Below are 26196 nucleotides of genomic sequence, written 5' to 3'. Positions count from 1 at the left end.
CTCTCTAGTCGATATAAAAAGGAAAAGGTCAATCTCACTTGTTGACATGAATGGTGAACCACGTGTAATGAGAGATGTCTACTATATTCCTGATTTGAAGAGTAACATCATCAGTTTGGGTCAAGCAACGAAAGCATGATGCGATATCAGACTAAAGGAGGTTACCTTACAATGAGAGATGCTCAAGGTAAGCTACTTGCAAAGGCTCCGAGATCACAAAACAGATTGTACAAAGTCTGTATGGCCTTTCAAGATAACGCTTGCTTGAATGTGTCATCTATTAGTGAATCAAGTCGTTGGCACGCAAGGTTTGGACACATCAATTTGGAGATCATCAAATCTATGAAACAGAGAGAACTTGTCCAAGGAATACCACATGTAACCTTTGAGAAAGAAATATGCAGTTCATGTCTCTTAGGGAAACAAACAAGACAAACTTTCCCACAAGCCACCACTTACAGAGCATTAACGGTTCTTGAACTAGTGCATGGAGATCTTTGTGGTCCTATGACACCAAACACAGCTGCCGGAAATCGTTTCATTTTTGTTCTCATTGATGATCATTCGCGTTATATGTGGACAATCTTGTTGAGAGAGAAGAGTGATGCATTTGAAAAATTCAAAATCTTCAAGACTCGTGTTGAGCAAGAATCAGGGACACGCATAAAGACTTTTAGAACAGACAGGGGTGGTGAGTTTGTGTCACAAGAATTTAATGAGTACCGTGAGAATAATGGAATACAGAGACATCTTAAGGTCCATATACTCCACAACAAAATGGAGTTGTAGAAAGAAGAAACAAGACGATGATGGAAATGACGAGAAGCATTCTAAAACACATGAAGATGCCAAATTATCTCTGGGGAGAGGCATACTTAATACTCAGACCTCGTAGCCGGACTTCTAAAATATGAGAAGTTTAGAGTTTAAAATAAATTGTTGATACTATACTTCATGGTAACGATGAAGTTGAAGAAAATATTGTGGTGCCTTTAGAAAAAGTTACATGTAAAAAAGTAATTATCACATCTTGAACTCTCCACAATTTTTGGATGCGATTTGAGAAGATATCACCAAAAAAATTTGATGCAATGAAAATGATTAGAGATTAGCTCAACTGTCGTTCAAATTCAAGAATAGACAAACAACAATAACTCATAAGTTCACTAAATTTTCTTAGATATATATATATATATATTTAGTTTATATCATTATTAATTTATGATATTGATGGACCATATTTTTACATAAGAATTCTAAAAAAAATATTATCTTATTATTTTATTGAATTATGTCATTTTTTACACATATCCAATTCAAGACCGGAAAATTTTATTTATTTATAGCAAGTATTAATTTATAGAGGTTTTACAGTAAAGTGTTAGATTTATTTTATTTTGATGTATTTAAACTGTTTTCTTACTATGATGTTTTTGAATTTTATCAATTTTGACTATGTTTCGAAAATAAAAATAAATAACTGTCATTGTTTAACAAGAATATTTAATTATAAATAATATTTAGAACATAAAAAAAATGTATCAGCAAAATTGAAACATGTCCACTTTAATCATATTGATATTAAAGAATAAAGATGCAACATTGACATGCAAAAACAAACAACACCTTAACAAATAACAATTCATTATTGCAAGTTTTTTATCCATTGATCCAGAGAAGAGCTCTCATTACATGAGGAATGTGTTTTAGATCTGCATGTCTATTCAGTACAAAAACCAAAGAAGACGTTTAGTATTTTTTGGACTCTATCTAAACCTTAACCTCTGTTAAATTTGTGAGCCATATAAAAAAGAAGAACCATAAAGCTCTATTGGAAAATTCTTAACTAATACAAACGCATTGTGTTCTCAACATAATCCGGAACAGTCCAGATTATACAATCGGTATGCCTTTTCTTGGGATAAATGCTTTCAAGGTACACATGTCTTGTTCTACTAATTTTCTTCGGATCATAATAAAAGACACATAACTTGTCTTTAATGCGGTACGGACGCTCGACAAAAACGATCTCACCACCATTAGCAACACCCATGCTACACCAACTCTTAGGAACGTTCACCTGATCACTAAAGATAATCTTGGACCATCCTTGTGTCTCCATAACCCAAATCTCCACGCCCTTCTCCTGGCACCCGAATCCTAACTTCCCTTGATAGTTTATCAGATACGAACGATAATCCATCAATTTTTTAGGAGCGTCGACATTATAAAACTCCTCGGACCTAACATCAAAACTCATCAATTTATATAGAGAAGTACAGTCATACTGATCAGCAATCCCTGCTTGGTAATAGATTTTCCCGTTGATGCAAACTGCACCTTGCAATGGATGGTGAGATTCAACGCCTTGGATGGACTTCCACTTCGTATTTGTTTCTCCCAAAGAGAAAACTCGACAAGGCTGCTCCGGATTGTACTTTGGTAGGAACAATACTTTATATTGTTTCTCAAGAGGGTCGTATCCGATGAAACTAGTCTCCATGTACATGGTTTTCTTCTTTGGTAAGTACAAGGACTGCCTCGTGGTAGGGTTATATAGAACTACCTGACCAGATTTTGACCAACAACAAACCAAGCCGCGGAGGTAATGCCGAAATCCTTTAGGGATTAATATTGTTTCTTTGTCTTGAGTACTAGACAGGAAGGTTAAGTAACATTCTCCGTAGTCGTCTGAAGCGACGAAATATGCATCACGTTGAGGCTGAGCCAAATAACGATTCATAACGAAGTCTATGAAGTCTCTACGAATGGTGATAATTGATGACCATTCCTTCGAAACGAATTGGAACCTCGCTATAGATTTAGTCGGGAGCTTTTTTAGTATCCCCACCGTTACATCGAGAGGGATTTCGATATCTCCACCGTGACGGATTCTTCTTGTCGGCGATGGTAAGGTCTCTTCGCGTCTTCTCTTCATCATCTCTATAGCTGTTTTGTGAAAACCCTAGAGATCAGGTCGTAATCTTATGTAACGTAAGTCGGAAACTAGTGTTTCTTTCTTGGGCCTCTTAATAAAAAAGCCCATGTTTTTGTTTGCTATAGGAAAAGTCAACGCGGAGACATCTGTCTTGGGAGTAAATGGTAAATTTAGCTTTCGTAAGAACATGATTTGACTGAGTTAAGTACAGTTCTCTTGTTTAGGCTTTTTGGTTAAGCGTTTCCATTGTGACAAAACGAACAATTCTATTCAGGTTTTACAACATCGATCTAGAGAAGAGCTCTCATTACATGAGGAATTTTTTATTTGTGGTAACTAAAAACATTAGAATTGCTCAAACATTGGTTGTTGATCTATAGAGGAGGCAACCATGTGATTATAACCGGGCTACGAACTTTATGTGTCGTGCTCTTCCACACAAGACCACCAAACTCAGGCCTCTTCATCCGCATTCTTGTCGTGAAAGTAACCGTGTAGGATAGCTTCTGGTGTTTCGAAGTGAAGCTGAGTGTTTTAGGCTGGACAGTGACGGATGCGCCTTTGAAAGGCGAGACAGAAACCTTGTAGCTTGCAATGTGAGGACCAACGTTGGTCACAGTTCTTCTAAGTGTGATGGATTTAACACGTGTGTTCTCCGGGAACAAAGCTGAGATCGCCGGGTAGTTCAAGTTTCCAGGGTTCTTGGCAAGAGTATGTTTGCAGGATCTGTTTGAATGTTTTGTGAACACCTTAAGCTGTGAAGGACTTAAATCTTGAGTGCAGAGGAACTCAAAGTAATCTTGAGGTCCAATGTCGTAGACCAAACCAGGATCTATAGCTTTTAAAGGATCTATATGTCCTGCACCGTGATCATAAGGCGATGAAGGAGCTGCTCCTGATGCATCCGTAAGTGGCTTAAGTGTGTTGTCGTGAACATAAGCAGTTGTCATGAGAGCTGATTTGATTGCTGCAGGGCTCCAATCTGGATGCCTTGATCTGATCAAAGCAGCTACACCGCTCACATGAGGACATGACATTGAAGTTCCAGAGAGTATATTGAACTTAACCCTCCTTGGATCAGATGATAAACTCGATGGTGCCAAGTCTCCAGTCCAAGCTGCAAGGATGTTCACTCCTGGAGCCAACAAGTCCGGTTTCAAGATCTCTAGGGATAAGAAGTTTGGTCCTCTTGATGAGAATGCTGCTACAACTGGTGAAGGTTTGATCCCAATTCTTGTTCCAAGAACCTCTAGAGTCGCGGTAGCTTTTCTACTCGTCATTGCGTACTGTTTGATCAGTTTACCTTCTTTCTCTCCAACTGCAACTGCTGGAAGCAAATGAGAATCTGCAACAAGCTCTTCACCATTTGTTGCAGTGTTGGTCAAAATCATACCAATCCCTCCTGCTCTTTTCACAACCTGACCCTTTTGCACACGTGGACTAACACCGCGGTCGCATATAACGATCTTGCCCGCTACATGACGCCGATCCAGAGCACCGTCTAGACAGAACGAGGTCGGATCAGGGCTACTAGCGTTTCTTCCTAAGTAAACCAGAGGATACTGTTTGTTTTTAGACAAAACTGCTCTGCCTTTGTAGAGTGACACTCCTTTGAATGTTCTCATAGTTCCAAGCTTCACTGTTGCTGGAAAGTCTCTGTCCATAGTACTTGCACCAACTGTTGTGATCCATGGAGAAACGTTAGTGAGACTAATCGGATCAGGACCTCCATTACCAGCTGAACAGGAAACGAAAACTCCCATCTCCATTGCTCCAAACGTTGCTATAGACAAACTGTCTCTGGAATAAGTTGAGATCCCACCCCCTAAGGAGATAGATAGAACTTGGACTCCATCAGCAACAGCTTGATCAACAGCTGACAATATGTCTGAGCTGAAACATCCTCCGACCCAACAGACTTTGTAAGCAGCTACTCTAGCCTTTGGAGACATCCCTCGAGCTGTCCCATAAGCAAATCCAAAAAGATTAGCTCCTTTAACAGGTGAGCCAGCTACAGTAGCTGCAGTGTGTGTCCCATGACCATCTTTATCTCTTGGTGATTTGTATTCAAGCTCTTCATCGATCTTCCCCGTTGCAGCTTCGTAGCCTCTATAGAAAACTCTAGCACCAACGATCTTTCTATTGCAATTACGTTTCAAGAAACCTTTCCCAGTTTCACAAACTCCTCTCCAAGTAGAAGGAACAGGGGACATACCCGTGTCGTTGAAGCTCTCACTCTCAGGCCAAATCCCAGTGTCTAAAACACCAACTACCACATCATGGTCGGTGACTCTCTCAGCCCAAACTTTCTCGCTCTCTTGTCTTTCTAACCCAAGAAACGTTGGACTTCTTGTAGTGTGAAGCTCGTATCTTGTCTCAGGAATCACAGCTACAACACCATCTTCTTCCTCGAGCCTCTCTGCTTCTTCTTCAGTAAGCTGAACAGCTAAACCGTGAAAGGCAGTCTGGTAAGTGTAGAGTATCCTGTCGTTACCTTCTTCTCCTTCTTGAGATTTGCGTTGTGTTACAGAGTTAATCTTGGAAGAGTACCATTGTAGCTGATTAGTGTAAGGTGAAGGCATGGCTGATCTATCCATGTGGATAACATAAGTCTTCTTGTTAGAGATTTGAACAGTTTCTGCTTGAAGAAGGATGAGATTGATGGATAAGATTATGAAAAGAAAGCATTTTTGAAGGGGATTTTTGTTAGCCATTGTTGAAGTGGAGAAGAGATTCTTCTTCTCTCTATCTCACTGGAGAAAAAGATAAAGAGATACAAGTGAGTGTTGTTGTTGTTACTTGGGAGGAAGTAATAAAGGTGAGAAGGCAGAGGTGGTTTTCATACATGTTCTGTGTGCACAATTACTAACCAAGTGGTTGGTAATGGCAGAGAAGAGTAATTAATGACCCCATGGCTTCTTTCTCCTACTTCTATGCAATATTAGTAGTACCGTTAGGTTTGAGAATTTATGACTCATATCGAATTCAATTATTTGTATGCTTCTTTGTTTTGATTTGAGGTTAATTTTAGTATTACTGATGTAAACTATGAAGGCATGAGATTATTAAATAAGTTGAGTTCTTGGAGTCTACGAGCATGTTCTTAATTTATCACTTTCTCTTTTTTCATTTTACGAAGGAAACAAAGTAAGTCACATCAAACTTTGGATTTTTGTGAGCATAGGAATATAAACAAGTGTATTTAAAAAACCACATGTAAATTTTTGAAAAGTAGAAATTTGAGTTGAGACAAAAAATATGTAGGATTCTTCTCTTTGGTAGACTGAATCATTCGTATCTCTTTAAATGAAATCTTCACGCTGTGATACATGCGGTGGATCCGTGTTGCCGTATCTTAAATGGTATAAACCTAAACTCCAATATTGTTACAAACATGATGTGAAAATTTTCATTGTCTGAAGACTAATAACATCATAATAAATCTCACGTTTACTAATAAAAATGCTAACTCTGTTTGACACAAATGTTAATAATAATGCTGTTTTCGTTGGTTAAAAGTTCAATTTTTTTTTTATAAAAAGTACGTGAATAATTTGGGTAAAAAATAAAATACAGTTTCTATCTCTTTCAAAGGAATTGAATTTACTGAGAATAGCAGTGGTCAGCTCAACGGTCTATCACAACATTTATAAACACACATTTAAAGCTCAGAAGCAAAATTGGCCCACTTTTCACTCTCAAGCCAAGCTATTATCCCAAAAGAAGCAAATAAACTTTGATATTTCTGATTTTACTTTATTTTATCAATAGATCAAATAGATAGATATATTCAATTCAGTGTTTGTATGTTCTTTTCCTACTCCCACCATTTGCATTTTCTATCTAAAAAAATGTTCATCCTCACCAAACTATTAAACTATATGTCTCAATCAGAATCACTTTTAATTGCATTAATCAATATAAAGATAAGAACATACTAACATAACATGAAAGCTGGAGGGCACATAATGTACAGACGCAAGCTGAAAGATGAGTAGAGAAAGGCTAAAGAAAGCCTTCTATGCCTTGGCGACCTGATTGGATTTCTCTATAGATCATTAGTGCTTCTTCCATCACATGTGCTTGAGCCAAAAGCTTTGACCTCGTTTTCCCCGAGGGATGTGTTGATAGATAGTCTCCGAGTTTGTCTCCACCGAGCTTTCCCAGCTTCTCATACACTGTGGGAGCTACTCGTGGGTCATATCCCGCAGATGCAAGCAATAACAAACCTATATAATCTGCTTCCATCTCCATCCTGTGATGTATAACACACAAAACACACACAGAAGAAGAATCTGACTGCATCAGAACTTGTTTTCCTTCCTCATACACACACAAATCTTTCATTTTTCTTCTATATTTCTCCTACCATTACCCAAACTACAATAACAGCTGCTTAAAAGTTATAACAATAGTTCTTGGAGCAGAATGTTTCACTAGATGATTAGTTTGTTAAGCATACAACCAATCGATTTCGCAAAAGAATGTGAAATACTAACTCGCAAACCTTTCTTGTTCGCTTTTCCTACTATGCCTAACTACTCCAACACCTTCTAATGTTTAACCGAATGATTAGTTTCATACAATTTATTGACGTTTCAAACTGTTGTTCCTGATCATTTGCTAAAGAACGTGAAAAATGAACCCAAAACCTCCCCAAAAAAGCTAACTTTTCCTCAATGCTACATAGACCTCACGAGTTATTTGAAAACGAAAGAGCTATTGCAGTAAAAAAAAACAAAGGTTTGATAGTAAAAGACAGTAGATAATGTTGATGGGAAGAGAGGTAGAGGAATTACTTTCTGGAGAAAGGAAGCTTCAAGAAAAGGGCAGACATAGTGTTCACAAGATCAGGCATGACAAACTGATAGAGCACCAGTTGAAGGATTGCAAACCATAAGTTCTTCGTTATTCCCTCAGCTATATGTCGAGCCACCGCATGGCCAACCTAATCCCATAAACAGAACAATCAGAAAGAAAAAAAACCATGCTTTAGTTCCAATAGCAACTCTCCGAAGAGAAACAAAGCAGCATTCACAAATGCAAACAATAAAAAAAGGTTTTTAATACCTCATGCCCAATCACAGTGGCAACTTCAGCATCTGACTTGAACTGATTAAGCAGACCAGTAAACACCACAATCTTCCCACCCGGCATACAAAACGCGTTAACATCAGGCTGATTAACCACAAGAACCTCCCAATTAATCCCTTCAAGATGAGAGGTAGCTGAATGAGCATGTGAATCTTTCTTCCTGCTTTGTTGAATCCAACTATCATCAAGAACCTGATCTTCTTTAGACCATTTCATATCAGTCAAAGTCTCTTCTTCACCACCACTCATAGCAATTGCAGTCTCCTTCACTCCCTTATTATCACTAGTCTCCGTAGAAGCATACCCTAAATCAGTCCAAACACGCTCATTACTCAAACCTCTCTGCAACGCATCAATCACCTCTTTAGCTATCAACCTAACCCTAATGCTCTCAGGATGAATCGCAGGTAGGATTTTACCCTTGTACTGTTTTTTAATCTGCTCAAACTGAGCTTCACCGAGACGTTTCTCCATAGGTTTCGACAAGAGGATGAAATGTGTTCTCTTTGTGTAAGGAACCGTTTCTAAATTCCCGAAATACAAAGTGATTAGAGAGGCGGAACCAACGAGGGTCACCGTCAATACTGCTCTAGGGTTTTGAAACCATCTCCTTGGTCCTCGTGGCTTAAAGTGACGAACTTGGTATCGATCAACGTAGTAATGTCTCTTGGGTAGACTCAGAAACGGGTTGTACGCGATTCTGTTCGTGTTTTGGCCGAGTGATGATGTGTATGATCTTAACCCTAGCGAAGGAATTGAAGAGAACCCAGAGAAATTAGAGGTTGGATTAGAAGAAGACCCAGTTGGATTGGTTTTCGAAGGAACATGATTACGAGATCGAGGTAGAATCTTCGGATTTATGTTACGGCGTAAGGTGTCGAACACGAGTTTTGTTCTTCTGTACCATGACATTGTTGCTGAAGAGGAAAATGGGAAGATTGGTGTAAGAAATTTTCGGATCAAAAGCTGAAAGATTTGGCGAAGAAGTTTCGAGAAAAAAGGGCACAATTCTTCTTCTTCTTTCTCGAAACTTCTTCGCCAAATCTTTCAGCTTTTGATCCGAAAATTTCTTAAGGGGGAGGGTTTATTTCGGTTATTTCCGGTATAATTTTCTGAATAACCGGAACAAACCGGCCGATTTTTTTTTTTGGCTTTTATCCAACTAATCCAACTCTCCTCTTCTTCTGGAATACTCTAGTCTATAGCCCTCGGCATTCGGGTTAGCGAACCCGATCGGATTTGGGTTTTCAATGTTTCGGGTTTAGACATATAGAACCCATTCGGATCTTTTTAGCCAAGGTGGTGAGAAACGGTCCGATTTTTTTGCTCATTGAAATTAAAGAACAAAACCGAAAGGAGATAAAAGCGGAAAATGCAAACGAAACATGTTAGACATTACAATTCATAACATACAAAGGATAATATTTGATTCCATTGACATTATCAAAAAGAGTGTTCAATTAGAGTTTCTTACTCTTCAAATTCCAACCAAAACCTTAACTAGAAGGTTACAAAAAAAAAAAAAAAAAGGTGATAGAGAAAAGGTTGAACCATATCCTGAACTATCTCTCTTCTACTAACTCATCGTTTTTGTCGTAGACGAAGCGAGTCTTCTTGCTCTTCGGTTTCATGGATGGGTCAACATGGTTCTTTTTCATCTCCACCTTTGCAGCCTTTCTAGCCTTTCTCAGTTGTAAAGATTCAACAGTAAGCTTCCTTCCCTTTATGAGAGTTTGATCAAGAATTTGCACTATCTGAGGATCATCAGTCATATTGATATAAGCACCTCTGATCAAACCTTCCTTGTCTCTTCGAAAGTAAAGACCTTTCACATCTGTATTTGGGATAAAATGCTCAATCAACTGCACCTTAATCTCATGCTCTCGAAGACTCGTGTCAAATCCTTTAACATAAATCGTGTACAAACTGTTGGGAGAACAACGAAGATACTAGAGGCGACCAAAACATTGTTTACCTTTTAACTTCAGGCCCTTTGTTGCTTGTTCATCAGACTCAAACCAAATGGTCGCCTCTTTGCCATGCGTATGCTCTGTCGTATCAATTTCAACTTCAACTTGACCAACTACTGCGAAGAAGTGCTTAATAGCAGATTCTTTAATTGAGGGATGCATACCAGAGGCAATCAAGGTGTCTCGCTGGTAGTATTCATCTGTTGATGAATCATCTGAACTTGAAGGACTCCAAGGTGTTTTGGCATAAGGTGGTTTGAGAATCAAATCAACAGATGATTGCAGATAGTTTACCATTGTTTTGAGATTACCGACAGAGTCTACCAATGGTATGAGATTATCCAAATCTTCTCTTATCGAAGCCACATCTTTTTTGATACACTCCACATTTTTTTCCATGGAATGCCAAACTATTTCACTCATTCTTCTTCTTCTTCTTCTTCTTCTTCTTCTTCTTCTTCTTCTTCTTCTTCTTCTTCTTCTTCTTCTTCTTCTTCTTCTTCTTCTTCTTCTTCTTCTTCTTCTTCTTCTTCTTCTTCTTCTTCTTCTTCTTCTTCTTCTTCTTCTTCTTCTTCTTCTTCTTCTTCTTCTTCTTCTTCTTCTTCTTCTTCTTCTTCTTCTTCTTCTTCTTCTTCTTCTTCTTCTTCTTCTTCTTCTCCTTTGGATTAGCCACATCTTCACTGACAGAATCCACAATTGCTTCCATGGAACGCGCACTCTTGTGCTTCTTTTTCTCTTTTGGGATAATAATTTTGAGATATTTGTTATTTTATTTGCTTTATTTATTTAAAAATTATTATATTCAGTTGGAATTTAATTAATCAAAATTCTTTTATTTTAGAATTTAATCAATCAAAATTAGTTGTTGTGAAAGTTAACATCTGTTAATATGTATAATACTTTGTAGTTTATATAATATTATTTAAATTTTATCTACCAATTTGAAATTAGTTAGTTTCTCCTAGAACCTCTTAGCTATTAAAAAAAAATAAAAAATAGTTAGTTTTGTATGAGTGTGAGGGTTAGTGTTGGTTTTAACTCTTTTTATATAAAATTAAGTTTTAAGATATTTTGTTTGTGCTTTTAGACCAATCCGCAAAAATATATAAGTGTACTAATATTATTCTAATTCTCATCACATACTTGTGATTTTTTTCAGAGATCCATGGATAAATAAATTTTTTCCATAAAGTATTGTTGCTTATTTAGTATTGTGCGTATGTTAAATTGCTAAAATCGGTGTTTACACAGATTTTAGTTTATTATCAAAAAGTTAGAACCATTGTTGATATTACTACTAAAATTTGATGTACTCAGTATTTAAATTATGTAACAGGACATATATTTGTATTTGACATCATAACTCTTATAAATGACACATTTTTTTTAGTAAAAAAAACATACGTCAATTGTGGAGGTTAAAACAAAATACATATAAAATATGTACATTGTTAGTTTATTTGTCTGTTTTTAATCCATGACATTAATGGCTCAATCCATTTTAAACAACTTATAAAAACAAAACATGTATGATGGAAAATCATTGTATTTTGTAAAATCTTTGGAAATAAATTTGCCAATCAAATTATGGAAAATCGACATTGAAAAAGATAAGAAACTATAGTTTCTTTTTCATTAAAATATTTAAAATTTGTAATTAAAAAGAAATAGAAATTGATTTTGTTCAGATATGTATACTCGATTTTTGCTTAATTACTTTGATTATTATTTTTAATTTTTAATTATAATGGCATAAGATGTAAATATTTTTCAACTCCAAGCCTTCTTTTGCCAAATCGGTGCAAAAATGTTAATCTAGATTTGTTTACGAATTATGTTTTTTTTTTTGTTTACTATCATCAGGTTTAATCGAACTCACAATGGCTGAATTGGCCGTCAAACCGGCCGGTTATTTGTGAAATTGGACCGTTTCCGAACCGAATTTTAAAGACGACTCTTTTCTTCTCCTTCTCCTCCTCTCTCACATAACAAAATCTTCTTCACCCCAAATCATCCCGTTGCTCCTTCAAACTCCGGTCCGAGCAATGTCATGGTACCGAAGAAACCAAACCTCGATTACAAAAGCCAATCGAAGAGTTCATCTGAGATCTTCTTCCTCCATTTTTTTCCTCGCACAGTTTCAGTGACCGATGGATCAAACTTTCAGGTAATTTGAGATTTGAAATTTGTTGCTTCGCAATGTCAAAATCAAAATCAATCTGCTTCGAATTAGCTGCTAGTTTTGAGATTGACGACATGGTTAGGGTTTCTTCTTCTTTTTCTGTATTACATGTTAAAGCATTTCGAAATGGCAAGTATTCAAAAAGATCCGTAGAGTTAAGAGTCTCTTTTTTTTTCTTTACCTCTCAATTTTTCTGTGTAAAGTCTTTACAAGATCTTGTTTGTATTGTTTTGTGGATTAGATTATTTGGGATAAAGTTGGAGAAACAGAAATTGATAGGGATTGCTTGAGCTTGAGCGTGAATGTTTTGGAAGTATATAGCACAAAAGTTGACCAAGCTAAGGCAAGCAATAGCTGATGTTGAATCATGGGGGAACGTCTTGTGCATATTAGCAGGTGAGTTATCATTATGAATGGTATGATAATGATTTGCTATAGTCTATGGTTATGTATTTTTCAACTGTAACCTTCTTTTGTACGTGTCAGTCTGATCAAAGCGTTGGGAGCTTGGGACGATTCTTCTGAACTGGAATAGATGCAAAAGAGGTAAATTGATAGAAGGAACCAGTTCACTGTTGTCCTGGAGGAAGCAAATAGTATTGCTAATGATATCAAAGGTGAAGGAGAACATGTTCAGTCTAAGCCACTTCTCGATGATACTGACTTGTCTATGAGAAAGCTTGAAGACCAGCTGCAAGCACTTGAGAAGGAAAAGGTGAAATTTGATTTGAATTTGCGTGATTGGCTTCTTTGTTTTCCTTTGGTTATTCCAACCATTAGATATGTAATATACTCCTTTTGTGGTGTTGTTTCCCTTAGAGTGATCGTGTGGAGACGATTCGGAAGCACTTGTTTACTTTTGTATTCGATAGCAGGAAGATTGATTTTCAGTTTCTTGCTAACATTCTGAAGTTGCTACCGTGATCGTGCATGAGGTACAAAACCTTTAATCCTCTCGACATGTGGAATCTGACATGTTGGTACTGTGCTGTTTGATCATTTTCTGGTAGTAGATTCTGAAGTTGCTACTGTCATCTGACATGAGGTACGTAGTCGTACACAACCTCTAATCTTCTGGATGTATCAAAAATAAGAAAAATGGCGTTTGATAGTTTCCATTTCGAAAATGTACTATGTTAATGTAGAGGCTGCTCGTTAATCCGAAATTGATTAAGGCAGTTGCTGGGGTTGAATTCTTACTTTTAGTGCTTTTATTCGATCCTGCTTTTACTTTATTTTTTTGGCTCTTTGGAGGGGTTCCGTCTCTGGTTTCACTGAAGCAGTTTCTCAAATACCTCTTGTTCTTCTCAGTGGCAGCTTTTTCCTAAGCATATACGGCATTTAGATCCTAGTTTCCGTCTATTCCCATCGTATAGCCAGATTCTCTCTTTCTCTCTGATTGCTTGCTAAGTCTCATTGAGTTTATGTGCTTAAAACGCCTTGTGCCCAGATTTGTTTGATAGAAACTGGTATAATTTATCGGTTTGTGTTAGAATCGTAGATGTTTTCTCTCCATTAAAGATTGTATAATTCCCATTAATCCCTAGATTTATACCTGACATTGTTCTCCGTGTGTATCAATAGTTACCTGGGACTAGTGGTCGTTGCTGACTTATTGAATAGATTTCATTCTATTAAAATATTATTGTTAGACCAAAACTTATGATGACTTTATTATGCCTTTATTATTCATTAGACTACATTGTATTTTACCATGTTCGCGAGGAAGATTTTGTTGTAGGATGTTATAACTTAACTCATTTATATATACATCTAAGCGTATTCCGTCTCTCTGTGTAAAGTCTTTACAAGATCTTGTTTGTATCGTTTTGTACATTAGTTTATAAAGTTGGAGAAACAGATACTGATAGGGATGATACGATGTTGCTTGAGCTTGAGCGTGAATGTTTTGGAAGTATAAAGAAGAAAAGTTGACCAAGCTAATCGATGTAGAGCTCAGCTAAGACAAGCAACAGCTGATAGCTGATGCTGAAGCAGAGCTAGCTACAATCCTTATTTTACTTCTTATTAACAACGCTTTTGTTACTTTTTATGGCTTTTATGCGTTTGCGTTTAAAATAAATGGTCTCTCTATCTCTATGCATAATTAATTGTCTATGCTAATATATACTTCTCTCTGTCTGTCTCTCTCTCTCTCTCATTCATAATTTACACAAATTGATCTTTTAATTGACAAGACTTGAGGGAGAAAGAAAGAAGGATACGTGGAAGATGATGACCAAATCTGGAGAGAGACCAAAACAAAGACAGAGGAAAGGGTTATGGTCACCTGAAGAAGACCAGAAGCTCAAGAACTTCATCATCTCTCATGGCCATGCTTGCTGGACCACTGTTCCCATCCTATCTATATATCAAAACCCATATTTATATTAGGATTGAAGATCTCTCATCAGGATCTATATATGCAAGAAACCCATATATATATATATATAAATTAGGATCGAAGATCTCTGATCAGGATCTATATATCAAAAGCTTGCATTTTTTTCCTACGTACAAAGGTGATCCTTATTAGGGTAAAGTAGCCAACCAAATAGTGAAAATGGGTAAAGTAACAAACCATATAGTGAAAATACATAACGCAGTTTTATAACATTAAAATTTAGGCCAGTATTCTTACATAAATAAAAACAGAAATAGTATTATCCAAATATTTATATGTGGCTGGTCGAGAAACAAGTCGCACCAACAGTAGCTATCTGCAGCTGGTCTCTATTACTTGTTGATCTTGCTAGAAGGGACAATGCCATACACAGGAGGAGGTTCTCTAAAGAGAAACATAAAAAATCACAAATTAATGACAAGTCACGTTTTTATGAGGAGACAAAGAATCAATCATCAAGAACAAAATTTATGTACTTACTTCGATCCAGACGCTCATGACGACGAGAGTTCGGGGGGGGGGGGGGGGGGGGGGGGGGGGGGGGGGTAAAAGGAAAATCCAGATCGCAAGTCATATAGAATTCGTCTCTCTGTTTAGCATCATGAACTTCAAGTTTAAATCCTCCCAGGTCACTTCCATTAAGTTTTAAAGCGGCCTCTGTGCCTTGTAACATTTCAAGGAAAACATGTCTGTCAAAAGAAAAGGTAAAAAATATTAGCACAACTTTAACTTTAATTACTTGTCACAAAAATTGGAGTAATTAAGAAAGTAGTCACAGAGAGACCTTAAGATAGGTGTGGTTCCATTTGTTTGAAAATAAATTCTTCGGATCATTCCACATGGACTGAAATGCTCAAGCATTGCTTCCGTGATATCATTCTCAGAAAGCGAAGAATCATATCCCTTTACGAAAAGGATGCCACGATCAATGCTGAATTTACAATGCACCAGTGTCATCATCAGTGCAATTAATGATTTGCAGGAGAGAACATAATCAACACAAAAAGAACACATGTCTCCAAAACATGGAAATTCAAAATTTACCTCCCCCCAGGTTGCATTTTGAATTCGACTATCTCGCCTACCTGAGCATTCTTTTCAAGAGGATGAGCATCCACATAGACAGGAAACGGACGAGTAATGCTCTCTTTTTTACGAGTATTATTGGTATCTGATTTAGCCTGTATATATATATAAAAAAAAAAACAGAGTACGATTTTCGTTAATTGGCACTTACATTTTTTTAAAAATATATATATATATATATATATATATATATATAAAATTGAAAAACCATAGAGAAGATTTAACTATTGCTTACCTTTTTCTTGGCAGGCTCTTCACCTTCATCACTTTTCTGCCAAAAAGAAAAACATAAATTTGAGTCAAATAAGTAACTAAAAAGACTCAGAAACAGTATCTACAAGAAGTATAGTCAATTCGGGGGTATTTGAGAAAGAAATGTACAAACAAAACGAAAATACAACAGCTAGCTCTAAAAGGCACGCGCTACATAAGCAAAATAATTGAAACAGGAGACATAACAAGACTGAGGTACAAGTAACTTGAGCAACTGGAATGAGTAAGACTGTGCCATCATCATCAGGAGGTTAACTAATGCTTACCTCTTTCTTGGCAGGCTCTTCACCTTCACCACGTTTCTGCCAAAATCAACCAAAAAAGACATAGTTTGAGTCAAAGAATCGAATAGACTCAGAAACAGTATCGACAAGAAGTATATCGTCAATGCGGTTGGATGAAGATCTTAAATAAAAGTAAAAAAAAAAAAAAAAAAAAAAAGCAAATACAAGAAGAGCTAGCTCGAGTCCTAAAAGGTACACTACACAATTAAAAATAGGAGACATGACAAGACTGAGGTATAAAGTATCTTAATCACCTTCTTGTGATGATACTTAGAGGATGAAGTAACTTGAGCAACTGAAGCAGGTATCTTTGCCAGTTTCTTTGCAAGTTCCTAATAGTTATATTTTCCCATCACAAATAAGTAAGTGTGGTATGTTAGTTGAAATTTTTTATCTCTACTAGAAGAGAAATCAAAGCGCAAAAGTCGTGATTTATATATATATATACTTGGAATGAGGTAACCATGGCAAGTAACTCCTCCTTAGACGGCATCAAATCAAGTGTTGATTTCACAGTTGCAGTGAGAGAAGCCACATCTACTCTCAGGGAATCCAAATCTTGTTCGATGGAACTCACATCTACACAGACCGATTTTAAGTGTAAATAAAAACAAACAACACCCATATTAAAAAAAAAAAAAAAAAAAAGAGAGAAATCCCAATCTCTGTCGGAATCGTTCGCTATTAATTGAAATCTCTGTCGGAATACTAGGCTGGCGGAAACCGCAATTCTCTTACCTGGAGAAGAAGAACCTTCATCCTGAAAAATCCCAAACAAAAAAAAAAAAGAAAAACAGCAATTTTGTGTATGTTGATTTTGTGAAAAAGAAGAACACCATTAACAAGTGAGACTGAGTCAGAGAAACATACAAAAAAAAAAAAAAGAAGAAAAATAAGAGAGAAGAAGATTACTTCGCTGGAGGAACTCTTGCTAGATTTTCCCATTGGGACAATTTGAAAGAAAAGGAAGAGAGCGAGACGACTGCTAGTGCTAGGGTATTCGAATCTCAGCCGGACCAACAAAATCCCAAAGCCTGTAATCCAAAACTTGGGACCGAACCGAACCGAAAATAACCGAAATATAATTATATACTTATGTCATATTTCTATTTTTAATAATAACTCAAATACTCCAAATTTTAATTATAAATCCTTTTTTTTTTGTTCCAAGTACTTTGGTTAGACTCGGATGATATATATGTGTGTATTGTATACAGTCTTTTTTTAGTGTATTTCATATACATTCCATATAAATGGAATAATACATACTTGATCCAAACAACACAACATGCATGCGATCTGGTGTCAAAGATACGAGATGAATTCAATTTTTCTATATGGGATATATTTGTAAACTTTAAAGTTGGGCATTAAGTTTTAAATTTTGAATTTACGACTTTGTTACTTTTAATACGTTACTAATTTATACCTTAATGTTCTACTTTTGATGTAACGTTATTATGATGTTACTAATATTTCTTATACATTTTTCAAACAGTGTTCATATATTTGACATATTTTTCTAAAAAAATAATTTTATTTATTATAGATATTTTATTACAATTTAATTAGAACTACGAAATGAATAACACATGAGTTAGTCAAACAATATTTCTTGGATTAAGACCAACTTATAAGAACAATGTAATTTTTGTAATTTTAAGAAGCCAACAAGAAAGTCTGTGATTCAAATTTCTCTAGAGACTCATCGTATTCTAGAAGCATCCTCTCAACATGTTGTACGTGTATGTTGTAAAATTAGTTTTTAGACTGCATCTAATTAAAAATACCACCACAAAGACTTCTCCATTTTCATGAGTTTTTGGAGATAGAACACGAGTATTCGTTTTTCCAAGAATCTTGGACCAACCTGCAAGGAAAAATTGTACTACTCTTTGAAACTTGCATAATGGAAAGCAACACTTTATAGTACTTTCATCATCCAAATGAGTCACTAACCAGATTAATGCAAACATAATGAAGAAAGTACATAAAATTCAAGGGTTGGAATCCATAACCAATAACAAGCTAAGGAGTATGTCCCATGCGATTAAGATATCCATTGTTGATAATATGATATCCCACTCTCTTTCTCTAACCTGTTAAAAAGATTCTACAAATGAAAAAGTCTAGAGAGTGTTCTTGTCGTCCAAAACTTAACACTACTCTTATTAACAAAGAACTGTTTATATTTTTGTTTTTAAACAAAATTTGTTAAATCTATATGAACAAATATTATAGTGTATTTTGTTTTGGTTTGTCAACAAATTTATAGAGAATCACGTTATAAGAGTATAATCAAAGTTTTCTCAAATTCTATCTCAATGTATTGTGAATAAGTTGTAAATAGATTTACAAAATAATTAATTTCAGAAAATTCTAAGTATATCTTCATATGTAGCATTTTCCACTATATTAATAGTACCCACATGTTACTACCAAAAAAAAATATTACCCACATGTTTGCTATATTAATATTACTCACTCGATGCGTAGGACATACATATATAGTCAGACCCCGGCTCAATTATTTTTTGGACCCTGAACTAAAAAAAAAATTGGGTCCTATTTTTTCATGCTAAAAAAGGATTAAAAAAAAAAATTGGACCTTAAAATCAAAAGAAAAAAAACCCAAAAATTAAATGGATCTTGTGCATTTACACTCCGTGCAGATGTATAGAGCCGGGCCTGTATATAATATAAAATACCAAAAGAGGGTGAGAAAAAGCGACTAGCCAAACATTTTTTGAAATCTGAATTGATAAAAGCGGATAAAAGCCTTCATCTTAGCCTTGTTTCACTAGATACTAATCTGTTTTATTCAATTAGACGCGAGTATCATCAATACATCACCCAACAAAACGAGAAACAAAAACAAAAAGAACTACTGTTTCTTGAGAAGAAGAGGACCAACATTATCTCCATTAGCTTTGTTGTGCTTCACATGACTCCCATCACACAATGGAAACGTCCCGGACCTCCAACACCTAACGTCAAATCAAATCCATCACCATGTTTTCATATACATGCACACAAATAGAGATCCATACATTTGTTCTTTTGTAAAAATATAATAAGAAAAGTCTCACGAAAGAAGCTTTTAAAAAAACATATATGGATTAGTAAAAATAAATTAATGTAATTCATTAATTAGATGCATGATTTTAACAAATACATGATTCAAATAGTAGATTACTATATATCTATGTGAAACCTGCAATAGGGAGTTATGTTCTTGGAAAGCTCGGTGACGACAACAGAGTCTACGACCTTCTCTTCGTTCTTTCTGATCTCCGGATTGATTCCTCCTCCTCCTCCTCCGCTGCCTTCTGCTCTCACCACCGCCATCCTCTGCTGCTTACGTCCCACCTCTCCGGCGGTGACTCGCCTAAACGGAAGCTGTCCGGCGTAACTTACCCCCATGCCGAACGTGTTTGCGAGTATAGCCATTGGAAACTCTCTTTTCTCACCTACTTCTGCACTCTCTCTATGTGGTAGTGATTTGTTTATGAAGTAAGAAGAAGATATTAGATATGTGAAGTGTGTAAAGCTTGTGGCCATCACGCTCTCTCTACTAAACGATGTCGTAAAGTGTGTGTTTTGTGGCCATTAATGATTTGGATTTGTTCTTGAACTAACCACCTTTGGTTTAGAAAAAAAATGCCAAATTATACTAAATTATCGTATTTTATTGGTATAGTGCGAAAAGGACTAGTTCTTGTCACGAGACTTTAATTATCAAGAACCGAACCAAACCAAACCAAACCAATCGTAATCGCATTCGCACGTACCCTTCACAGACTAATTGACAATTAACAAATATATTCAACACAAATTTTTTTTTTTCCATTGATTCAATTTCAAAATTTTTTTGGATCTAAAAAGACTAAAACAAAAAGAAGGAATAATAAATCTGAAATTTCTCAGAAGCAAATTGGATTCGCGGCGATATCCCAAATTCGTGGGATCGAACAATGGCGAGATTCGCAGTGATTGGATTAACGTTCCTCCTTCTACTTGGTACGTCTTTATCAGCGAGATCTGATGAAGAAACGCGGGAGCGGTTTTACGGAAACCTTGTGAACTCGACGGCTCCGGGTAACGGTGAAGGAAGTATCGCTAAAATGTTCGATCGGGTTCTCGAGAAAGAGTTTTCCGAAAACGATTCCCCTGAAGGTTTTGTTTCTTCTTCTTCTTCTTCGATCTCCTCTGGTTTCAATGTGCAAACAAAAAAAGAGTAAACGGAACATAAAATAATTTTGTGTTTGTGATTGTGATTTGTATTTGGTTTGCTGGATGATGAAGATTGAAGAAGCTTAAACATACTTCTTTTGGTTTTTCCTTAGGATCTGATGGAGCTAGCTTTAACAGCAGTGTTGCTGATCAACAAGTAGGTTTTTAGTTACTTGTTTGCGTGTGAGTTTTTAATAATGTTCTTGAGCTCTGTATTGATTATCATGGTCTTTGGCAGGCTGAAATAGAGACTGTTGCTAAAGTAACGCATGAGAAGGGTAAAAGGAATGATACACAAGAGAATAAGTAAGTATGCAGAACCTTGTTGTAATTGTCGAATATAGCCATATTTTGATTAGTGGTTCAATGTGGGGTTTATGACTTGTTTCTTCGAATTTATCCAGTGGTACCAGACCATTCCAGCTTCAAGATGTTTTTTCCCTGGAAAATGAAGATTCTGATGATATGACTCTTATAGACAAAAAGGTTTGAGAAGAAGACTAAGCAAGATTTGTTATACTGATCTTACCATTTATTTATAGCTGCAGCTAATGTTCTTCTTATGCTACTCTGCAGAATAATGTTTTTGTCATGTCTAACAAGAAATCTAAGTATCCCATACTTCAAGTAGATTTGAGGTTGGTCTCTCTCAGATTTCTTCTGTATTTGGAGCATTTTGGTACACGCACTGTTTCAGACTTGTGATGTATAGGTTCTTGACATTTCTTTCAGACTGATATCAGATTTGGTGGTCATTATTGTTTTTGCTGCGATTGGTGGGATCGTCTTCTCTTGTCTTGGACAACCGGTATGCTAGCAACCTTACTTAATAACATGAAATACATTTGAGATTATGTTCCTAGTATCTCGAGCTACACACTGTGGCCAAATACCATTCTGATGGTATGTTATACTATCTTTATATGCTTTAGGTCATTGTTGGATATCTTCTTGCGGGGTCAATCATTGGGCCAGGAGGACTGAAATTCATCAGTGAAATGGTTCAGGTATGATAATAGGCATGCAAATATTTTAAGAGGACATTTATGGGGATGTTGTCATATGTATTCATTTCCTGATCTTCTTATTGAAATTTAACAATAAGGTTAATTAGAATAGAATTCATCTACTGTATTGTAAGCAATCAGAAATTAGGATAAACTTTTTGCTTCTTGGCTGAGCATGTTAAAGGTGGCTTTACAATTATCATTTGTTCTTGTTGTGTGAGTTTAAGTCATCAGTACTGTTATACATAAAAGTAGGACGTGGAACCACACATTCATATGGATAAAGTATTCTGGTATTCATATGTTCTGTATTTCTTCTTCCGGTGGTATGGCAGGTTGAAACCGTAGCACAGTTTGGCGTTGTTTTCCTTCTTTTTGCTTTGGGCTTGGAATTCTCAATGACTAAGGTAGACGTCCATTTACTATTGAATGCAACTTCATGTGGATTTTGTAATCTTAATCTAAAAATCATATGTTCCTGTGTGAATGCTGCAGCTGAAAGTTGTTGGCCCGGTTGCTGTCCTTGGAGGGCTTCTTCAGATTGTCTTACTTATGTTTTTATGTGGTGTAACTGCCTTGGTATGGGAAAATAGAGCATTTTTTTTCCAGTGCATATATAGGCAATTTGGACATAACTTTTAAAATTGATATCTGTTGTCATTGCAGTTGTGTGGAGCAAGGTTGTCAGAGGGTATTTTTGTTGGTGCCTTTTTATCTATGTCATCAACTGCAGTGGTACTTTTTTCTTGTCTTTTGTCTTCTCAAGTTTAATACAAAAGCTACTCTTTTCCCCGCTTCATCTCAGAGTTTCTGTTTATTATCCACATGTCAATTTGAACAGGTAGTAAAGTTTTTGGTAGAACGGAACAGCACAAGTTCTCTTCATGGTCAAGTTACAATAGGGATACTTATCTTTCAGGTTTCACTAATAACACTATATTTACAAATTGAATATTTCGTTATATGAAGATTTTGTTTCTTTAGCTATTTTCTTCCTTTTTTGTTCAAAAAAAAAAAAAAAAAAAAAAAAAAAGCTATTTTCTTCCTTCATCTTAAATTTTCAGGACTGTGTTGTTGGTTTACTATTCGCCCTGCTTCCAGTTTTGGGTGGTAACAGTGGTTTACTACAAGGGATTATATCAATGGGAAAGCTGTAAGTGGTTCTGTAGTAAGAAATATGTCCAGGAACCTCTTATATATCCTCATTACCCTATTTGACATAAAACATTTTCTTGTTGTAATTTTAGGCTACTGATATTGTCCATATATCTCACTGTGGCATCTCTATTAACCTGGTCATTTGTACCCCGCTTTCTGAAGCTAATGATTCAATTATCATCTCAAGTAAGTCTTACACGACATATCTTTTCAGACATTACTTTGACATCTTCTTTTCTTTCTTCAAGTGGGATCCGAATTATTTCCAATGTCTCTCATTATATAATGCAGACAAATGAACTTTACCAATTAGCTGCTGTGGCATTCTGCTTACTATCTGCATGGGTAAGTCCAATTCTATCATTTCTTTGCATACCGGTGCTTGCTTAGCTTTCTGATCCCTTTTGGTGTATTATAACATTCTGAGTAAATAGTTACCTGAGCTTACATCTTACTAATAGACTACAGAAGAAAACAATGATGAGTACGATAGACACTGAAGTAGTTAAGTAAAATAGCATTTCGATGACTTGAGTGTTGGTTCTTTGCAAAACGTTTTCAGTGCAGTGACAAGCTGGGTCTTAGTCTTGAGTTGGGATCATTTGTGGCTGGTGTTATGTTGTCTACGACCGAATTTGCTCAACATACACTAGAGCAGGTACTGATTTTTGAACTCATGTTGTTTTTACCCCTTGGTACAGAAGTGAAGTCTAATGGTCAGGTTATTGACATTTCTGAAATCTCACTTACTTTTTGATGTAGGTGGAACCAATTCGTAATTTGTTTGCCGCTCTCTTTCTATCCAGTATCGGGATGCTCATTAATGTTCACTTTCTCTGGAACCACGTGGATATTCTTTTGGCTTCGGTGATTCTAGTGATAGTTATTAAGACAGCAATTGCAGCAGTAGTTGTTAAGGCTTTTAGATACAACATGAAGATATCTTTCCACGTGAGTTTTGCCCCTCCTGCTAAAGATTCTATGAGTTCCTTCATATTGAATCCCATTATCCACCAATCACGTTAATCTGTTGTCACAAATGTAACAGGTCGGGGTATTACTTGCTCAGATTGGAGAGTTCGCCTTTGTTCTCCTAAGCCGAGCGTCAAACCTACACGTTATCGAGGTAACACTTTTTTTGCTTTTGTAATTGAACACACCCTTTACCATTTTATTCTTAATTAACTTTGGGTTAAACGAATGACAATATAGGGGAAAATGTATCTCCTCCTTTTGGGCACAACAGCTCTAAGTCTTGTAAGTTACCTCAACGTGCAAACAACCTTTTCGCATTCCAAGAGAACATACTTGAAATAGTGTATTATAGTTCAAAGCTTATTTACACCTGACAATGCGAACTGTTACAGGTAACTACTCCATTGCTGTTCAAGTTAATACCGAGTGCAATGAACCTCGGTGTCCTCCTTCGATGGTTTCCTTCTGAGAACAGTTCCCAGAACGAGGTTATCCCCTTCTCTTTTCTAGAGCTATATAAATGGAAATAGATGTATTGATAAATTGCAATGAGTAATCTTATGGGAAAGAGTAATGATGACTTGTGACTGAGAGTTTTGTTTATAGAATTTGCAGGAGAAAGCATCATTGATAGAAGTACATAACAGAACCAAGTGATCTCTCTTTTGTACATTGACTGAAGATTTAAGAAGGAAAACAAATTTTGATCCGAAACTAGACCAGGAAGCCAGAAAAAAAACATTTAAAACTGACCAAATCAGATCCATGACTTGCTTTTTCTAGTTTCTTGAATCGTATTATGTAATATGGTATATATTATATATTTAGTATTCATAACCTCCTTGTGTAGTTCAAGCGACTTGTAGCTTGTTTATTTGGTGTAAGTTGTAATGATATTAGCTTCGTATGCTTTTAAATACATCTCTCTTTGTATTACATATTTTTCAAAAGCTCACTCTGTTAATTTGGTTTGGAATTCTTTTGAAAGTTTTTATCTGAAAACGAAATCATTTAGATCGTCTTTTATTTTAAGTTTGACAGTTTTGTCACTAATTCTTTAGCTGTTTGAATAAATAAATCATTTTTTTTTATGAAACAATGTAAAAATTTTAAATTTAGGCTTACATCTATTATAGAAAGTAAGTTGTTTCAACAGCTAGTCCTGCCATTTTCCATCTATTATTCGCGGATAATAGTTTTTTTTTTTCTGTCGGGCCACGAGGGAACAGTGCGAAGTGGTTTTAGGGATTCTTCGGAAGTATGAGCGGGCTTCAAGCCAACAAATTAATTTTCAGAAATCTTCTGTCCAATTTGGCCACACGGTGGATAATACTCTTTGTGTAGAGCTACAGGGAGTTCTGGGTATTACTAATTTGGGAGGTATGAGTTCTTATTTGGGTATTCCGGAAAGCTTGGGTGGGGCTAAGACGAAAATTTTCTCCTTTGTTCAGGATCAATTGCAGTCACGGGTATGTGGGTGGACAACAAGACTTTTATCGAAAGGAGATAAGGAGATAATGATAAAGTCTGTTGTTGCGGCTGTCCCAACCTTTGTGATGTCATGTTTTCGGATACCAAAGACGGTTACGAGGAAGTAGACTAGTGCAATTTCTAATTTTTGGTGGAGCTCATCTGGACTATCTAGTGGGTTACATTGGATGGCATGGGATAAGTTATGTTGTGGGAAAGATGCAGGAGGTTTGGGTTTTCGGTGTCTAGATGATTATAATACAGTCTTGCTGGCGAAACAGCTCTGGCGTTTGATAACCGTCCCAGATTCTTTATTTGCGCGTGTGTTTAAGGGCCGATATTATAGGCATTCGGATCCTCTGGATCCAATTAAATCGTACTCCCCATCTTATGGGTGGCGGAGTATAGTTTCTGCTCGCTCTCTGGTTAATAAAGGACTCATTAAACGAGTAGGATCTGGTGTTTCTATCTCCGTATGGAATGACCCTTGGATCCCTGCTCAACCCCCAAGACCAGCAATAGGCATAGGGTTGCCTTCTGACCCTTTGCTTCGAGTTCATAATCTTATTGAAAGAACTTCTAACTCCTCGGATTTGGCCCAGCTTATGGCTACGTTTGTACTGGAGGATGTGGCTATCATTTCTGCCTTACCTTTGCGACAGCCGGATAAACCGGATTTGTTGGGGTGGCATTTTACCAAGTCTGGTAATTATTCGGTAAAATCTGGGTATCATATACTTCGGTCCAATTTTTCTGAGTCGGTGGCACTGCCATTTGGCCTGGATTTGGTCCATTTGCAGAAGCATGTGTGGCAGATTCCGTGTCCCCCGAAGCTACGCCATTTTATGTGGCAGGTCCTTTCGGGTTGTGTGGCGGTTACAGCTAGGCTACGAAAACGGGGGCTGAGTTGTGATGCTACGTGCGGTCTCTGCGGCTATCTGGAAGAGACGATTAATCATACTCTTTTCAAGTGTCCACCAGCTAGGCAGGTTTGGGCTTTGTCCCAGTTCCCGACGGCCATGGGACTTTTCCCGGCGGAGTCGGTTTTCACGAATATGGATTTTCTTTTTTGGCGGTGTTCCGCTGTACCTTCACAGGAGTTGTTCCCATGGATTCTATGGT

The 26196-nt window shown here is 36.5% G+C and overlaps 5 protein-coding genes, 1 long non-coding RNA gene and 1 pseudogene across 16 annotated transcripts; 2 read left to right on the top strand and 5 right to left on the bottom strand.

Annotated features, from left to right (window-relative positions):
* Positions 1 to 1767: 1767 nt before the first annotated feature.
* On the bottom strand, positions 1768 to 2938 carry LOC104763382 (putative F-box protein At1g32420 pseudogene; annotated as a pseudogene).
* Positions 2939 to 3184: 246 nt separating this feature from the next.
* On the bottom strand, positions 3185 to 5894 carry LOC104761177 (subtilisin-like protease SBT1.3). Its single transcript, XM_087500052.1, has one exon. The coding sequence runs from the start codon at positions 5650 to 5652 to the stop codon at positions 3313 to 3315; it is 2340 nt and encodes a 779-aa protein (XP_087356178.1). The 5' UTR covers positions 5653 to 5894; the 3' UTR covers positions 3185 to 3312.
* Positions 5895 to 6820: 926 nt separating this feature from the next.
* On the bottom strand, positions 6821 to 9071 carry LOC104761176 (mitochondrial metalloendopeptidase OMA1). Its single transcript, XM_010484213.3, has 3 exons — positions 8009 to 9071; positions 7738 to 7886; positions 6821 to 7193 (listed from the first exon to the last, which is right to left on the bottom strand). Exons 1-3 carry the CDS (start codon positions 8942 to 8944, stop codon positions 6944 to 6946), a joined length of 1335 nt encoding a protein of 444 aa, XP_010482515.1. The 5' UTR covers positions 8945 to 9071; the 3' UTR covers positions 6821 to 6943.
* Positions 9072 to 11974: 2903 nt separating this feature from the next.
* On the top strand, positions 11975 to 14310 carry LOC104761175 (uncharacterized). The gene is made up of 5 exons (XR_763106.3): positions 11975 to 12169; positions 12426 to 12580; positions 12671 to 12899; positions 13004 to 13229; positions 14025 to 14310. It is a non-coding gene; the product is annotated as an uncharacterized LOC104761175 (long non-coding RNA).
* A 459-nt stretch (positions 14311 to 14769) lies between these two features.
* Positions 14770 to 17288, bottom strand: LOC104761173 (uncharacterized). 2 transcript variants are annotated; one of them, XM_087500049.1, is made up of 10 exons: positions 17144 to 17288; positions 16970 to 16991; positions 16680 to 16810; positions 16486 to 16563; positions 16214 to 16249; positions 15910 to 15945; positions 15633 to 15769; positions 15373 to 15519; positions 15069 to 15277; positions 14770 to 14972 (listed from the first exon to the last, which is right to left on the bottom strand). In XM_087500049.1, the coding sequence occupies exons 1-10, from the start codon at positions 17174 to 17176 to the stop codon at positions 14860 to 14862; spliced, it is 942 nt and encodes a 313-aa protein (XP_087356175.1). In that variant the 5' UTR covers positions 17177 to 17288; the 3' UTR covers positions 14770 to 14859. The 2 variants fall into 2 exon arrangements, with proteins under 2 accessions (XP_087356175.1, XP_087356176.1); XM_087500050.1 differs by lacking the exon at positions 16970 to 16991 and having other exon boundaries at positions 17144 to 17287.
* Positions 17289 to 17828: 540 nt separating this feature from the next.
* Positions 17829 to 19845, bottom strand: LOC104761172 (CDGSH iron-sulfur domain-containing protein NEET). 3 transcript variants are annotated; one of them, XM_010484210.3, is made up of 3 exons: positions 19446 to 19798; positions 19146 to 19218; positions 17829 to 18101 (listed from the first exon to the last, which is right to left on the bottom strand). In XM_010484210.3, the coding sequence occupies exons 1-3, from the start codon at positions 19790 to 19792 to the stop codon at positions 18012 to 18014; spliced, it is 510 nt and encodes a 169-aa protein (XP_010482512.1). In that variant the 5' UTR covers positions 19793 to 19798; the 3' UTR covers positions 17829 to 18011. The 3 variants fall into 3 exon arrangements, with proteins under 3 accessions (XP_010482512.1, XP_087356177.1, XP_010482513.1); XM_087500051.1 differs by lacking the exon at positions 17829 to 18101 and adding an exon at positions 18134 to 18330; XM_010484211.3 differs by lacking the exon at positions 17829 to 18101 and having other exon boundaries at positions 18929 to 19218; positions 19446 to 19845.
* Positions 19846 to 20027: 182 nt separating this feature from the next.
* LOC104761171 (K(+) efflux antiporter 5) lies at positions 20028 to 24540 on the top strand. Of its 8 annotated transcripts, none has more exons than XR_015588979.1 (20): positions 20028 to 20407; positions 20578 to 20621; positions 20703 to 20770; positions 20869 to 20950; positions 21041 to 21102; positions 21197 to 21272; positions 21397 to 21471; positions 21807 to 21878; positions 21967 to 22050; positions 22138 to 22206; positions 22313 to 22390; positions 22536 to 22624; positions 22719 to 22815; positions 22921 to 22974; positions 23197 to 23287; positions 23392 to 23580; positions 23678 to 23755; positions 23842 to 23886; positions 23997 to 24092; positions 24220 to 24540. XR_015588979.1 is itself a non-coding variant. In XM_010484207.3 (20 exons), the coding sequence occupies exons 1-20, from the start codon at positions 20206 to 20208 to the stop codon at positions 24259 to 24261; spliced, it is 1698 nt and encodes a 565-aa protein (XP_010482509.1). In that variant the 5' UTR covers positions 20028 to 20205; the 3' UTR covers positions 24262 to 24540. The 8 variants fall into 8 exon arrangements, 4 of the variants coding, with proteins under 4 accessions (XP_010482509.1, XP_010482508.1, XP_087355578.1 ...); XR_015588978.1 differs by having other exon boundaries at positions 24211 to 24540; XR_015588977.1 differs by having other exon boundaries at positions 22506 to 22624.
* Positions 24541 to 26196: the final 1656 nt, after the last annotated feature.

Source organism: Camelina sativa, chromosome 18 (assembly GCF_030686135.1).
Source record: "Camelina sativa cultivar CO46 ecotype springtype chromosome 18, ASM3068613v1".
Taxonomy (NCBI): domain Eukaryota; kingdom Viridiplantae; phylum Streptophyta; class Magnoliopsida; order Brassicales; family Brassicaceae; genus Camelina; species Camelina sativa.
Note: the sequence above shows the minus strand (reverse complement) of the source record. Positions and strands in the feature narration are given on the sequence as shown.

What these genes read in the sequence shown, in the direction of transcription:
- LOC104761177 (XM_087500052.1), bottom strand. Translation starts at nt 5,652, where the DNA reads ATGGCTAACAAAAATCCCCTTCAAAAATGCTTTCTTTTCATAATCTTA.
- LOC104761176 (XM_010484213.3), bottom strand. Translation starts at nt 8,944, where the DNA reads ATGTCATGGTACAGAAGAACAAAACTCGTGTTCGACACCTTACGCCGT. An exon ending in CCACTGTGATTGGGCATGAG is followed by an intron (nt 7,887 to 8,008) that starts GTATTAAAAACC and finishes TTATGGGATTAG; the next exon opens with GTTGGCCATGCGGTGGCTCG. An exon ending in AAGCTTCCTTTCTCCAGAAA is followed by an intron (nt 7,194 to 7,737) that starts GTAATTCCTCTA and finishes TATACATCACAG; the next exon opens with GATGGAGATGGAAGCAGATT.
- LOC104761173 (XM_087500049.1), bottom strand. Translation starts at nt 17,176, where the DNA reads ATGGGAAAATCTAGCAAGAGTTCCTCCAGCGAA. An exon ending in AAAATGCAACCTGGGGGGAG is followed by an intron (nt 15,520 to 15,632) that starts GTAAATTTTGAA and finishes TTGTAAATTCAG; the next exon opens with CATTGATCGTGGCATCCTTT. An exon ending in TCATGAGCGTCTGGATCGAA is followed by an intron (nt 14,973 to 15,068) that starts GTAAGTACATAA and finishes GTTTCTCTTTAG; the next exon opens with AGAACCTCCTCCTGTGTATG.
- LOC104761172 (XM_087500051.1), bottom strand. Translation starts at nt 19,792, where the DNA reads ATGGCCACAAGCTTTACACACTTCACATATCTAATATCTTCTTCTTAC. An exon ending in AACATAACTCCCTATTGCAG is followed by an intron (nt 19,219 to 19,445) that starts GTTTCACATAGA and finishes ATTTGACGTTAG; the next exon opens with GTGTTGGAGGTCCGGGACGT. An exon ending in ACAAAGCTAATGGAGATAAT is followed by an intron (nt 18,331 to 19,145) that starts GTTGGTCCTCTT and finishes TCTTTTTAACAG; the next exon opens with GTTAGAGAAAGAGAGTGGGA.
- LOC104761171 (XM_087499451.1), top strand. Translation starts at nt 20,206, where the DNA reads ATGGCGAGATTCGCAGTGATTGGATTAACGTTCCTCCTTCTACTTGGT. An exon ending in CGAAAACGATTCCCCTGAAG is followed by an intron (nt 20,408 to 20,577) that starts GTTTTGTTTCTT and finishes GTTTTTCCTTAG; the next exon opens with GATCTGATGGAGCTAGCTTT. An exon ending in TGGAATTCTCAATGACTAAG is followed by an intron (nt 21,879 to 21,966) that starts GTAGACGTCCAT and finishes TGAATGCTGCAG; the next exon opens with CTGAAAGTTGTTGGCCCGGT.